This window comes from Strigops habroptila, chromosome Z, assembly GCF_004027225.2.
Source record: "Strigops habroptila isolate Jane chromosome Z, bStrHab1.2.pri, whole genome shotgun sequence".
Lineage (NCBI taxonomy): Eukaryota > Metazoa > Chordata > Aves > Psittaciformes > Psittacidae > Strigops > Strigops habroptila.
In genome coordinates, this window is record NC_044302.2 from 1,178,257 (window position 1) to 1,193,001 (window position 14,745).

General features: G+C 50.9%; 1 protein-coding gene across 1 annotated transcript; it reads right to left on the reverse strand.

Moving 5' to 3' along the window:
- Window positions 1–1,746: 1,746 nt before the first annotated feature.
- Window positions 1,747–14,738, reverse strand: LOC115619695 (zinc finger protein 821-like). Its single transcript, XM_030512395.1, is given in 10 exon segments — window positions 1,747–2,664; window positions 3,390–3,556; window positions 4,442–4,546; window positions 5,100–5,242; window positions 5,743–5,868; window positions 5,964–6,011; window positions 6,014–6,073; window positions 12,771–12,862; window positions 14,204–14,375; window positions 14,459–14,738. Coding segments are annotated over 8 exon segments (1,344 nt in total). The 5' UTR covers window positions 12,811–12,862; window positions 14,204–14,375; window positions 14,459–14,738; the 3' UTR covers window positions 1,747–2,009.
- Between the last annotated feature and the right edge of the window lie 7 nt (window positions 14,739–14,745).

Genomic DNA, 14,745 nt, shown 5'->3' on the forward strand with positions numbered 1-14,745 from the left:
CATGAGGATGTGGCTTCTTTGGTCTTACACAGTGATCTGGAGATTGCGATGAGGGCAAGGTACAGGCTGTGTGACAGATGGATTACAGCCATAATTCTGTGCTCAAATACTTCTGGGTTTATGTGGTCTTTCTTCAACCCCTTGGAATAATGATCAGGTTCTGGTGACACTGCAGGGAGGTCCCAGGTGCAGGTGGCAGAGTGAAGCTGCACGTGTGCTGGCCAAGCAACACAGAGCACCAGCAAACACTCTGAGAAGCCACCTCTGATCCTTTTGAGCATGAAAATGGACAGAGCTCAGAACAGAAGTGAGAGATCAGTTCAGAGAACGAAGGATCTGAATAGATTCAGAGAACGTGGATCTGAATAGATCCTTTCCAGATCTGGTGCATTTTCCCAGAGCTCCCAGATGTCAGTTCTGCATGATGAATGACGTAAGTGGCTTAAATTCCCTACCATGCAGCAGTTTTTCCAGACTCAGTTACTGAGCTTTCCATGGCTCCTCCCCAGCTCACCCCTTTTCCACATTCCCCTCAGTGGTTTTGCTGCTGAGTGTGGGAGCAAAAGCAACTTTTGATCGTGTGTTTCTGTTTGCCAGTGGTCCCCCCTCACCCCACAGTGTCATCTGCAGTGACCACTGAAAGTCACTGTTGGTCACTACGAGAATTAATAACCTGAGTGTGATCCGTGGTCCTAGATGGGTTGTGTATCAGTACATCTGACTCTACTGAAATGGTTGAACAAGCTCAGCTTACTATGAAGTTACAGAAGAGTTGTCGTGGGAAGGGACCTCTTGAGGTTCATCCGGTTGAAGCCCCTACTCCCAGCTGCCCAGGACAGTGTGTCTGGAGCATCTCCAAGCTGGGAGACTCCACAACTTCCCTGGGCAGCCTCTGCCCGTGCTCCGTCACCCACACAGTAAGAAGTGTTTCCTGATGTTCAGAGGGAACCTCCTGTGCTTCAGTTTGTGCCCATCACCTCCTGTCCCGTCACTGGGCACCACTGAAAGCAGCCTGGCTCCATTTTCTTTACATGTTCCCCTTGGGTATGTATCACATTGACAAAATCAAGCCACCTCTTCTCTGGGCCGAACAGTCCCAGCACTCAGCCTTTCCTCACAGGAGATGCTCCAGTCAACCCTCTTAGTGGCCCCTTGCTGGACTCTCTGGTATGTCTGTGCCTCTATTGCACTGTGCAGCCCAGACCTGGACACAGCACTCAGGTGTGGCCTCACCGCTGCTGAATAAAGGGGAAAATAAATACAGTACCAGAGTACTGACCTATCCTTATTGTTTATCATTCAATCAACTCTTTCACTTGCAAACCTGAAATGCTTCTTAAGTGAAAATGATCTTGTGAGTAAACCAGCAAACTTGTCTGCTATTTGCTTACCTCAGTCAATCTTTCTGTTAGCATTTATATGGGGTATCTTAGAACAGGAACTTAGTTTCCTCTTAGTTTTTCCATGGATGCTACTGCAGATAAGCACATAACGATAGTGTTAAAAGAAACAGGGTGCACAGCCATTTCCAGGGAGACAACATCCTCCTTTGCTTTGTCTTTATGGGCACAAACTGCAAGGAATTTACTCCTGGAGGAGTTGTGGACTACCAAAGTCCTCAGCTCCGTAGTTCATGCTTTGCAGGCTTTCACCTACAGCAGAACTGCAAGAACTGCAGCAGCCCAAACGCATTAATGGGGTAAGGGTGCAAGAACAAGACAAAGCACAAAAGGTAAAGAAGGGGACTAAATAAACATGAGCATTAATTTATTTTCGCTCTGTTCACAGGCAGTGACTTGGCCCCCAGAGCAGAGTGTATCCTCGGAATTTGCTCCCACCAGGGATACTTTGGCAGGCACCTCTCAGCTCTGTTCCCCTCCTGTGTTCAGGAGAAAACCAGAACTGTCTGTCAGGGCATCAGCCAGGGATGCACAGCAGCCTTCTGAGTGGAGAAGCTGCCAATGCACGTGTGCCCATGCAGCAGAGGTGGCACAGTCCTTGACTGTAGTTTAATGCAGCGCACTGTTGCTCTGCTCCTCAAAGGTCATTTTGCCCAGCAGCTGGCTCTCCAGCTCCACACTGCTCACCGGTAGCTGGAAGAAGTTCATTTCAGCTGCCAAAGCAGCCATTGCAGAGGGATCTTGGCCAAACTGTGCCCGGAGCATCATGTCCATTTTCTCCAGGCGCCGCTTGAGCCTCTTGGCCTCGCGCTCCCGGATGAGCCGGGCCTGGCGTTTCTCTGGGGTCTCGTTGGCGCGTTTCAGTCTCATGGCTTCCCGGTCCCTCTGCAGCCGCCGCGCCCGCTGCTCGTCTGTCTCCTGCATGCGCTGCAGGCGCTTGGCTTCCCGATCCCGCATGCGCCTCACTTCCCGCTCTTCGGGTGTCTCATTGTCTCGCCGGCTCTTCTTGGCCGTGCGCTCACGCTCCAGCCGCTGCAGCCGCACCTCCAGGGGCTCGTTCTGCCGCCGCAGAGCCCATTTGCGCATGCTGGGTGCCTGTGCCTCCAGCAGCCTACGGTACACCGTGCAGTTGTTGCACACCAGCAGGATGGCTGCAGGGTACACGGTGGGGTGAAAGGCAACGTCCTTCCCCTCAGCACTGGAGGGGCACTGGCTCTGTGGAGCCGGCAGCCGATCGGCGCTGAGCACCTCTGGCAGCTTTGCACTGGAAAGCAGAAAGAGCAGAGTCAGAGCCTCGGTGCTGACAGGAATGTCCCCACCTCAGACTGCCCGGGGGGTTTCCTAAAGCCCACGACAGAGGCCTCTGCTAAACCAGTCCTGCCCACTGACACGTCTGAGCATCTAAAATGAAGCAGTGTCATATCTAGGGGTCAGAAGCAGGTTATCTGGATTGGAAGAGTGCAAGAGTAGGTATTAGCCAGCAAGTTGCTCCTCCCCATCATCTCTAGATTTCTCCTTTCTATTAGGTCTTTCTATTTCTCCTTCCTATTCTACAAAACTGACCAGTCCTATTCCACCGGTCAGTGGTTAATCCTCCATCAGGCAGGACACAAACGAAGAATATTTTCTTTGTTTACAGGTTTCTGCCTGTAGTCCTGCTCTGGAAATGATGAACCCACCTGGGCAGTACAGACCCACTCTGATGGAAGTGGCAAAGGAAGCAGTTGGTTGTTCTCCAGTGACTGGAGACCCCTGTGCTTTCTGCACAGTTCTAGCTCTTCACAGAGCAAAGGAACACCCTTTCAGCAGCACAGCCCAGGGAGGTCTTAGCAGGTGATGCAGAGCTGCAGGCAGGAAGGGATTGAGGGAATCTCACTCACTGGGGGTGTTCAGTAGGTCCGGAGCCATGACTTCTGTGTCATTTAAGGCGATGCACCTAATCTCTACTGTGGGTACTCTAGCCCACTCCCCAGCCAGGGTGACCCTGACCTGTTGAACGTGGCGTGGCTGGTGAAGCGTGCCCCGCACACCGCACAGTTGGACAGCTGGTCCTCTGAGTGGATCAGGAGATGTCGCCCAAGGGACCCCGGTGAGCTGAGGGCTCTGCCACACACAGGACACATGTAGCTCTTGGCGCTCACCACCGCCGCACTGTGCTGTGAAACAACAACGAGGTGCCTAGTTACCCACTGCCCAGTCTGAGACAGGCTCAGCAGATACAGCAAACCATTCAGCTCAGCCTCTCGGAATGGGAACACTGTACCACTAAACCTCTGTCTGACAGCTCCTAGACCAAGCTCAAGATACCTGGGGTGCCACAGGTCAAACAGCAAGGAGGAAACCTTTCTACAGCTCCACTCTGGTACAAGAGAAACAATTAAGGCCAAAACACTTGGATCATAAGACCCTTGTTCTCAGAAATGCATCTGAGGAGCTGCTGTTGCTGCACAAAGCATGACTGGACTAACACTAGGAAGGACACTGGTGAGGAAGCACTTAGATGGAGGCAGGCACCTGTTGTAAGTAAGTGGCAAATTCAATTCTGCTTCATTCCTCCTTTTACAGACTTTGATGTGCTGTGAAGAGAGCATTGACAACAAAATCTGTGAGATTGCAGCACGGTTTTCCTGCAATATTGGCATAATTTCAGGGGAAGAACAGCTGTTTTCATGGGTAGGAACTGTGATAAACGTACGAAATAAAGAACTGAGTGATTAGGAGGAAGGTTTCTTATCTCACTGAATAATGTAAAAATTGCCTTCATGTTTAATCTGAAGGAACTGCCTGGTCCTAGCCTGCAACTACTTGCAGAGACTGCCTTGGACTACAGTTGTGTTTTCAGATCTGCAGACTGATGCCTTGCTGATTCTTTCCGCATGGACTCTGGACACGGTTTACTGCTGTAAACCTCAGTCACATCCTAGCTATAAGCTCAGTTCTGAGACTGCAAATACCAGAACAAAGCCACCCTGTGCTTTGGGTTGTTGCTGAATTTGGGGCTTAAGGCCAGAGATATGCCACAGTTTGGAACCATCCCCTACCTGGTACACGTGAGCAATGAGCTGCTCTCTGCCTCCGCACTCCAGCTGGCAGAGGGGGCACTGTGACAGTCCCAGCATAGGGTCAGCATTCAAACTCTCAGGCACCTACAGGGAAGAAAAGCCACTCTGGTGTAAGGCAGACACACCACCTTCCCCTAATACCTAGTCAGTACCACCACGCAGGCCTTGGTCAGACCAAGGGCCATGTGCCCAGTCCCACGGGGGTGGTTCCTGTTCTTGCACTCTGATAATTCCTTTAAGTAGCCTCTGAGCAGAACTCTGGCGTCTGCAGGAGAACAGGCAGAGGCCTCAAGGCGTCTGCGCGCACCCAGGCTCTTCCAGCACAGTGGCTCTGGTAGGCAAGGCCTGCTCGATAGCAGAAGGGAGGTGAAGTCGGTCAGAGAAAGCACCAAGACTGAAAGAAGGGGGCACACTGCACAGTCATCTTCGCCAGCCAGGAGAACCATAGTTTGTTCAGGCTATCTCCTGCTTCTGGCAGCCCAAGAGCTCTTCATACCCTTTCCTCCTGTCAGGAGGTGGTGTTTGGAGGAGGTGGGAAGGAGAAAAAGATGAGAAACAATGATGGGGAAAGATGTTTAGACGGTACCCTTCTCGCCCATGGGAGGCCCAGGTGAGTGCAGCACCAGTACACACTTGCCTCATTTTCTCTCATCAGTGGGGCTTCAGCCACAGGTCGTTCAGCATTCTCTAACTCTTTCTTCACTTTCACCACTGAGCCATCCTCCTCAGATGTATGCGAAGAAACTTCATCCTGCGTGGTTTCCTCATCATCACTGCCACCTAGAACATGCAGAACAGTAATTCCAAGTGTCAGGACCCCGAGAGCACTCATAAGCCTTAACTGTCCTGACCAGCATCATCTGGGGGCCTCTACCCACCCCTCGGACCAGGGGCTCTGTTTAAACTCAGGCTGGTGCACATCAGGGACTGAGGTGCTCGGAGGACCTGTCCTGTTACCCTGCCTTGCTTGACAATCACTTGGGCTGCCGCTGAACCTCCTCCTGTTACCACCCTGCTGTGCTGAACTGGGACTGCATCCTGGTGGTGAGGTCATTGCCCACCCTGAGAGGTGGTGGTCCTTGGCTCTGGGCTTGTGTTCCCGTAGGGAGCAGCTCTGCTTTGGCTGTGTGCAGACAATCCTGCACAGGAGCCAAAGGCTAACCCAGAGGAGATGGATAAGACAGCCCTCAGGGGACCCCCACAAGCTGTGCAGCACCTAGCCTCTTGTCACAGTCCCCCCAGTCCACTACCTTGCCATTATTGGAAGGGGTAGAACTCACTGCTGCTGGAGTCGGGGTCTTGCAGTGGATGAATGGCTGGCCTTTGGTCCCCAAGAGCTCCAGGAAAGTTGGTTTTCATCATGGCTTGGCGGGCTTGCTCCTCCAGCCCTGCAAAGACTTGCTCCCCTGGCAGCCACAAGGACAAAGAGTCAGACTGATGCCACTGCCTTGCTTTCACCACTAAGGCTTGCCAAAACCAGAACAAGTGTGGGGCTGCTCACCTGCACTATGCAGAACCTCTGAAGTCACCTCCCAGAAAGCATTTAAGTAACTCTCTGCTTGCCTACCCTGCAACGCCAGCCTCTCGTACCCACTGAGGTGAGTCCAGCCCCTGTGTGTAGAACAGTCTCGCTAGCAGAAATGTCCAGCATTGGGCTGCTCTCTGCATACTCTATATACCACTCCAGCCACAAAATCCCTGTGAGATCCTACCTGTCTGCTTACACAGCCAGACAGGTAGGATCTGTCTTTCTCTGCTACCAAGCTATCTGCTAGTAGAGCTATAGCAGAGCTCTGGGTGGGAAGGAAGCCGCTGGGGGATTATGACAGCGTACCAGACCAGGCACAGGGCTATACAGCTTTGGAAATCATTAAGTCCTATTCTGTGCTATAACATGCAACTTGCACAAAACCAGTACCTCCCTGTGCGCCTGACACTTCACCTGCCCCCTACAGTGCTATCAAAACCAAGGCTTGTCCTTGTCGTGCTCTGTCACCACTCTCTGCCCCAGGAGGACTGAGGACACGCTGCCCTTCAGGAAGGTGTTTGTGCCCAGAACTGGTATTATCCTGCTTACATGATGGATAACTTGCTTCACTAGTTATTATTATTAATTAATTATTATTACTACACAATTCCTTGTCTTGCCCAGGAATGGCTCTGGCTAAAATAAATCTCAGTGACACTTCAATGCTCAAAACAGAAAACTAAGGGAATGAACCCAGAAAGCTGAGATGCTGGGTCAGGAGGGCTTACAGTCTGTTGAAAGACACTGATCACTACTACTCCAACTCAATAGGAGATGGCAAACAAATTGAAAGAAGTGATTATTTGTGCCTCTCTTAAAGAAAACTTCCTACAGCGATCTCTTCTAAGGAGAACTTTTGGTTCCAAATAATAATAATAAAAGGCAACAATTAATTTTCATATTTAATCAAATGTCTTTGTTCCAGGTGTGGTCGTGATTTACCTCTCAGTGGATGAGCTGGGAGTGCTTGAGGCAAGGTGCTGAAGTTCCCAGCGGACCAACTTGGGTTAAATCTATCAACTGATGTCTAAGTTCTTAAGAATCACTCAAAGCATCAATGCAAAAATGCTAAAGAAAACATAGTGCATTTTTCACATAAAACCAAAGCCAAAACATAGCTTTCAGAAGAAAATTGTACCTTTTAGTATAGGGCCACAACTGGCAACAGCATAACCAGGGCACTGAATTCTTGAGCCATGGAGAGAGCACTAGTCCTGTTACAAGGACAGATACATTCACACATGCTAAGCTGTTTCAGCCAGCTTTGCCCCGTATTCATACTTACACTGCCTTTCTGGTGCTTACCTCGCAATTTCTGGCAGTGCTTTAAAAAAGCAGTAATTTAAGGAAGATTTCAAAGACCTTCAGAAGTTTCACAGAGACTGTGGGAGAAGAGGCTTAATTCCCAACATCCCCCAAAAGCATTTGAAGGCATTTATCATTCTGTTTCAGAAATGTGACACAGGTTTCTGTGGAGAAGACTCGAGAACACAATCCATGTGGGCTGATGAGAGGTGCTGAAGAGTACCCAGAGTATATTTGTCACCAAAAGCAGCAAGTATTGTCGTGACTGCTGTGACACATGTACCCCTATCAGAAGCCACTCCAGCACTGAATGGTTTTCACAGCCTGGAGTGCTGCTTTTAGTTCTGGACCACAGCCTCACATTGGCAGGACCAAGATACAGACTGCATGAACAGCAGACACTACAGAATTACAGTGCCTCTCCAAGAAGCAGATATGCACCAACCACCAGGATAAAAGCTAAAGAGCAGAGACTAAAAAAGCACTGCAAGACAAAGTATGGTGAATGAGAAAACCCATCCAGCACAGGACAGATGTAAAACTATGGTGGGAGACATGCTACCTGTGACAGAGTAACAGAACAGGATTCCCAACCACCACTGCAAGTCTCAGTGGAAGCAGTTAGGTGTTTGTTTTCTTCCCCCTTTCCTCTCCCAGATGGCTTACGCTTCCACTGAGCAGCAGCCTGGAGTCCTATGGCAGCAGGTTCCTGCTCAGATACGTCGATTATGCACACAGCCTGCAGGATTTGAAAAGCTGTGATCTTTACGTGAGGCGGCTGAGGAGGAAACTCCTCCTGCCAGTAACACTAGCATCAACCACAACAACTGAGAGCGATCAGTCTGCCAGTGGCCTTTCTGTATAACATACCCAGAACCAAGTTAGCATTGATTCAAGCGCAGTGCAGAGAACTGTCAGCTCAGAGCCAGAAATGCAAACTGTTAACCAAACCAGTGTTGTTAGCAGGTGACATCTTGTACGTTCTCCACTAGCCTGCGTCTAAAATGGCATCACAGCATTGGGAAAGACAAACTTTTAAAAATGCTATCGTTAGCTTATACAGAATTTCTTACATATTAAACTAATATTGTCTCCAAAAGAACTCAGGGAAGACTGTCCTGTTCATCTACTGATGGACTAATACTTGGTAGCAGTTACACTTGTTTCTGCACACACATGCTCACACATAGACACTTACAGCCCCACCTCCACCCCACTTTGAATACACTTCCATTCGTTTGGAAAGGGAGTAAGACAGGTGACAGCTTTAGGATCACTGCTATCAGTAAAGGATGTTATGCTCAATAGTGAATTCACAGACTCTTCTCCAGAAGTTTCTTTATTAAATACAAAAAGGGCTGCAGGCTGACCACAACACTGAAACAGGCTGACCACAACACCAAAACAAGTCACTGTATTTGTTTTACAAACAGCTAGAGATGTAGGACAGTGAAAGATCATACAAATGCCTCTGCTTTGCATTCCAGTTCTCCTCTCCGTACTCTTGTAAATGAGTGGGATGCCAGGTGAGCAGCTGTGGAGGTAGGGGGCAACCCTGTGGAAATGTGCAACAGGGGCGTTATGACTGCTAGGATCTGGTGCTGTATCGACTTGGTAGCCAGAAATGATATTTTTCCTGAGCCCTTCCCTTCTTGAACTGTACGAATGCAGGATAACTCTCAGGTGTTCTGGAAAACAAACACACAAACAACCCCCACCCCAAAATCCACAAAAGAAAATCAAAAGAAACTGCATCATTCCCCTGTCTTCCTTCCTAAACAGAAAGGTCTCTCAGATGAGCCTCTTTATTCCCTCCTCGTACATCAATTTAAACTCCCTGTTCATGTAGGTCTTCTGTGTTTCTTTCCTGGACCTGAAATTTGCAAGTCTTTCCACCACTGTGGATCTAGTCCACCTGCCCCATCGCTATTCTGGGTTGTCCACACTGCTGTAGTGGTTACTGAAATGAAAAACAACACAATTGAAAGAGTTAACAACTGCAGCCCACAGAGCCCTTTAAGAACCAAGGATTTTGATGCAAGTAACATTTCTGCTCGGGTTTGAATGCTGGGTGCTATTTCTTGCAAGATACTTTCTCTTCAAACTGGGAATATTATAGACAGCAGAATTCAAGGAACACTGAAGAGCACAGAATGTGTGTGTGTCGGAGGGAGAGGGAAATAGAGAATTAATGGGATATCTGTACCAGGATAAATAGAGCTAGGAAGTGGGAATTAATTTGACTAACAAAAGCTGTTCTTAAGAGTTCTAAAATAAGCATCACTTGCAAGGGGTACAAGCAATAGAAAGAAGAACAGCCCATGGGACAGCAGGGAGAGAAATAAAAGTGCACGCTTACACCTACAGCAACTTTTTGGCAAGCAGAAGAGCAGCGAGTAGCACATAATTGATGGGATGAAAGCACAGCACTGGGTGGGCTTGAATGCAAGATTAGATGAATTACTTAGAGAAATTCTGTACTTTTATACTTTAGACTCTGGGAGAAAATAAAGATCAATATGAGTCAATTAAGGTATCTCCACAGGAACAATTCACTGCATTGTAGTTTTCAGTTCAATGTGGAATGGGCAATGCACTACATCTATGCCAGTATTACTATTTGCCAGGTGTGTTTTTCATGCACGATGTGGCAAAAAAAAATTAAATTACTAGGAACCAATTGTGTGCTGCAGCCCTGCCAAAGGGGAAATGACTACAATTAACACTGAAGAAGGACTGGCCATCATGCACCAGAAGATTTTCATGATAATTTTTATCACTGTTTCTGTATTATTTTGAATTTCCTTACACGTTTTTAACTTCCATTTAAAACTGTTTTGTAACCACACAACTTCCCAGCCGGTCGATCTGCATGCCAAACAGAATGATTCCGTGCTAAGCAAGGACAGCAAACCATGCTGTTGTGAGAACAAGGTTAAATGGGGACCATGCCAAACCTGGAAAGTAACCCTGGAAAGAGGTGGCACCAAGCAAGCCAAGAGAGGAGATCTGCAGCTGTCGCTTGCCCTCGTAAATCCAAGAAAGAAGGTAACATGGAGTAGCCGTGCAAGAAAGAACTAGGCACCGTCCTCCCACAGATTTGTCCAGTTAAATATCCACAGTGGTACTTACGCAAATCCAAAAGCACTTCCCCAGCCCCACAGTCTGACAAATCAGACCCCAGCTGCAGACAACTGCACAAAAAGCTGCATACCTGCTGTCCCTTTTACTCCTTTCCTCCCAAACACTTCAGTCCCTGTGAAGAAGTCTCAGTAACGTGTCTGCTATGTCTCAGCCTGACTTCTCATTCTGCTGGCTCACCCAGTTCTTGGAACTGATGCTCTTTCCGATTTTCCTCGTCAGTGCACTGCATGGCATTTCTGGGCCCTCCAGATATACAGCAGGCTAGGTAGACAGAGAAGTCCCAACGATTTGGTGGTGTTCATCATACGACAGACAAGATTTCCCATCCCAAGTTGGAGATATCACCATTGACATGTTTCTTGTATCTTTCGGTCTCTTTATTTTCTTGTGGTCCTACTTGCTGCTTCTGAAGGCTCCTGTTGAATAGCTGCTCTGTAGCAATGTACTGCATGTAAAGGAGGTGAACAAGTCCCACAACTCCTCTCTATAGCATACCAGATGCCAACCTCAACATCATGCCCACTGGTAGCATGTTTGTCAGATAGCCTCCCCCAAGACCAACACTCGAGATACAACCACTTGTACTGCAGATAAAAAAGCTGCTGTTCACTGTGACAATAGCGTACAACTGAACTCCATCATATGTATAGCTTTGTATATAACACTTCAAGCTTCTGAAGAACATCACCCTTATGCACTGGAGCGCAGAAAACTGCCCACCTAAATGCCATGGAAACTCTACCTGCACCATTATAGCTTAGTACCCTTGGTTTCCACACATGAGAAACCACGACTCTACACCAGGGGAGACAGTGTAAGTGCATGCCTTACCTAAGTCTGATCTAAATGGCAGGAGTAATATCTGGGCACTCTCAGAAGCAAAAGTGTATGGACACAAGATGTGATGCTGGCATCATAGGACAAAGCACAGGACAAATCAAATTTCTCTAAGGAAGACAATTTCAAAGTCATTAAAATGCTATCAGGCAAATCAAAGCTACACTCTGCCCATGTGGAACCCAGCACCCAGAAGCAGGAATTGGAAAGCACAAGTCAGTGCAGATGCCAAAAGCTATGCCTCAGACTCTAAGCTGGCCACCAGCGAAAGCTTTGTCAGCTCTCCCACGCCTGGCTCTAACAGCCAATGGAGCTTTCAAGTCCCAGCAGAGAGAATTCTCCCCAGTACACTCACTGAGTGTACAAAGCATTAGGCTATATCCCAGTGTATTTTCCCCTAGTACAGAGAATAGCATGCATACATTCCTGTTGCCATACCCATATGGAAAGACAACACAGAGAAACACGCAGAGACATGCAAGCCAGCAGCATCAGCAAAGTGAGGCAGTGTTAGGGCTGCAGCATTCAACTCTCTATCCCATACTCCTGGCAGCTACTAAGCTTAGCAATACCTAGGGCCCTCTCATCAGCCTTGCTTTCAAAGATCTACAGAAGCATGAATTTGTTTTCCTCATTCCAGCCCAAATTCTAGCCATGTCTCCAGCCACAAAACTGGATATGAACAAGGGCATAGCTTCAGTCCCCCAGCGTTCCTTGGCTGCAATCAGTCAAACAAAAGCCACGTATGTGCAGTTTCCCCTTTGCAGCCAAACATCCATATGTGTCTCCAGCTCCACTAACACCTTGCTGCAGCCTGCCCATAAGAAGTGCTGATGTACAGCATCTTCAGCTCTTTCACTGCCAAACGCACGCCAGGGGCTTGTAAGTGCTGGAGAAACAGAGATCTGCCCTATCAGCTCAGCTCAAGAATGATCTGACAGATAGCATTTATCTGTCCAGCAAATTACTTGGCCGCTGCCCATTCCCTGCAAGGAAAGGGCAAATGGCTTTACTTACATTATCTGGTAGGAAACTGAGGTAGCATGAGCTTAAGGAACATGTCCGAGGCCAGTCACTCGAGTCTGTGGTAGGGCAAAGATCAGAACCCAGGAATTCCTGGCTTTCAGCCACACACCTTGGCCTAGAACTTCCTTTGCTACCCAAGACGGACCAGAGCCCTCAAGTCACATTTCTTAGTATACTAATCTGCACTTGTGACAGTGTGAATGCAAAGCACAGCTACAGGCCCTGCACATACACACCTACCTTTACAGCATTAGCTGTTTGTTCAAGTCTATCCCTGCCACGGCAGGACACAGCCAGCTCCCCTGAAGTACAAAGCTCAGTTTCTTTCTTACAGTCCTTGAGACGAAACATGATTAACCACCATTCCCTCACAAACTGTACCTTGCCATCATTCCCCTCCTCCCCGTCTCACTCCACAACAACCCAGCTAGGGCAAGGATCCCACAATGCTGAATACGTAATACTCACAGTGAACTTTGTTAGGAGTGGTCTGTTTCCGACGGGACATGTTTCCCTGACCTGGGAGCAGAGAGTGTTCCTTCCCTCAGCAGAGGGCTCACCTGAGAAGAGAAGAGCCTGTCACACACACCACTGGAACCTCCTGAGCCTCTGGCCAAATGCGGCTGGCTGCCTCAGGTCATTCCCCACCCTTCTGCCTGCAGGGCTCGTTCTACAACACCACAGCCATATTCAGTGCCAGCATCCAACACAATCCACACGCATTTTGCAAACCACCGTGTATGGGCAGTCCAACTCAGTTCTCAAGCAAAGTCATAACCAATCCTGTCCCCAGCATACAAACAGCTAAGAAGTGCCCCACTTCAAGAGCAACTGCAATCTCAATCCAAACGCTCTTCTCCCTCCTGTCCATTCCCACAGCCGACAGGGCGGGAGCCTGATCAAACCTCCAGACCCTGTCCCACCTCTGCCTCCACATCCAGAGGGAGACAGAGGGCACGCAAGGCCTCCCCGTGCGCAGAAGGCAGACAAGGGAGCCGGCCGCGCTGCGGTCAAAGCTCCAGACACGGCGGCAGCAGCCAGCCCGGGGACAGGACCCGCCTGAGGCAGCCGCCCCCCAGACGGCCTGACCTCACCGTCCTGCGGGCAGGCGCGGGGGGCAGGAACAGGGGCTACTGCGCCCTCCCAGGGCAGGCAGGGCTGGGCGCAGGCAGTTGGGCACACACCCCGTGCCCTCACCTGGGGAGGGACCACCGACACCTCAGCTCACATCGGGGATGCGCTGCCCCTGTCCCGCACGGGCGGGGACACATCGACCCCCTCAAACCTTACAAAGGGGCAAACAAGGACTCCCCGTCCTCAGACAGGCAGAGGAAGGGATAAATCCCAACAGTACCCTCAGACAGACAGACAAAAGGAGGAGCTGAACCCTTCTCCCCCCAGACAGACACAGGGATCCCGTCAGCCTCCTCAGACAGACGGACACAAGGATCCCACCAGTCTCCCCGACAGAAGGATCCAGCTGGCAAAACAGCACCCAGGAGGCGGCAGGAGGGATCCAGCCCGCAGGCAGACGAACACACGGACGCCGCTCCCCTGGCAGAGGGACGGCCGGAGGAACCCTGCCCAGGGTCCCGACAGACTACAGAGGGACCACCCCGACAGCCCTGACAGTCGGACGGACCGGCCCGGCCCCGCAGGCAGAGGGACCGCCTCGGCCCCGGCCCGGTCCATCTTACCCGGTCCCGCTGCAGGCGCCGGGAGCCGCAGACAGACAAAGGGCCGGCGGACAGACAGACGGGCAAGATGGCGGCGCCGCCAGAGCGCGCGGCGCGGGCACGGCGCGGGCAGGGGGAGCCCGGCCCGGTGCGGGCAGCGCTGTGCCAGCGGGCAGAGGCCGCGCCGTACCCCGGGGCCGTGCCTCGTTCCCCGGAGCATCTCACCTGTTGTTCATGGATCCGTCCCAGCCCGCAGCCCCCGGCCGCCCGCAGGGGGTCATTCGCGCCGGTTACGGGTCTCGCAAGTCCTGGCCCCGCCGTTGGCCGCTGCCTCTCCTCACGCCCGGGGCGGGACGCGGCTGCCCCGCGCCCCCCGACCTGCGGGGTCTCGCGTGCCCTGCAAGAGCAAGAGCCACGGGTTACGATTCATTCAAAAGCCGCCGCGTTGTGTCCTCAAGCACCTGCCTGGAACCGAACCACCTCTCGCTGTGGCGCCTCTCTGAGCTTCTCCCTCCGCAGGAGCCCGCCCTGGGCCAGCTTACCCTCAGGCTGCGCCGCACCGAGACCCGCGGCGGCAGGATTGCGGGCACCGGGACCCGGCTCAGCCTCGGCCCGACCCTCCCTCACGGAGCCGCAACCGCCGCCTGGCCCTCAGAGAACCAGAGACCCTCCCCTGCTCGCCCGCGACCTGCACGGAGCCTTCAGCCGAGCAGCTCCCGCCCCGTGGAGGCGGGGCCCGTGGCCACGGGAGCCGCGGGCGGAACGCT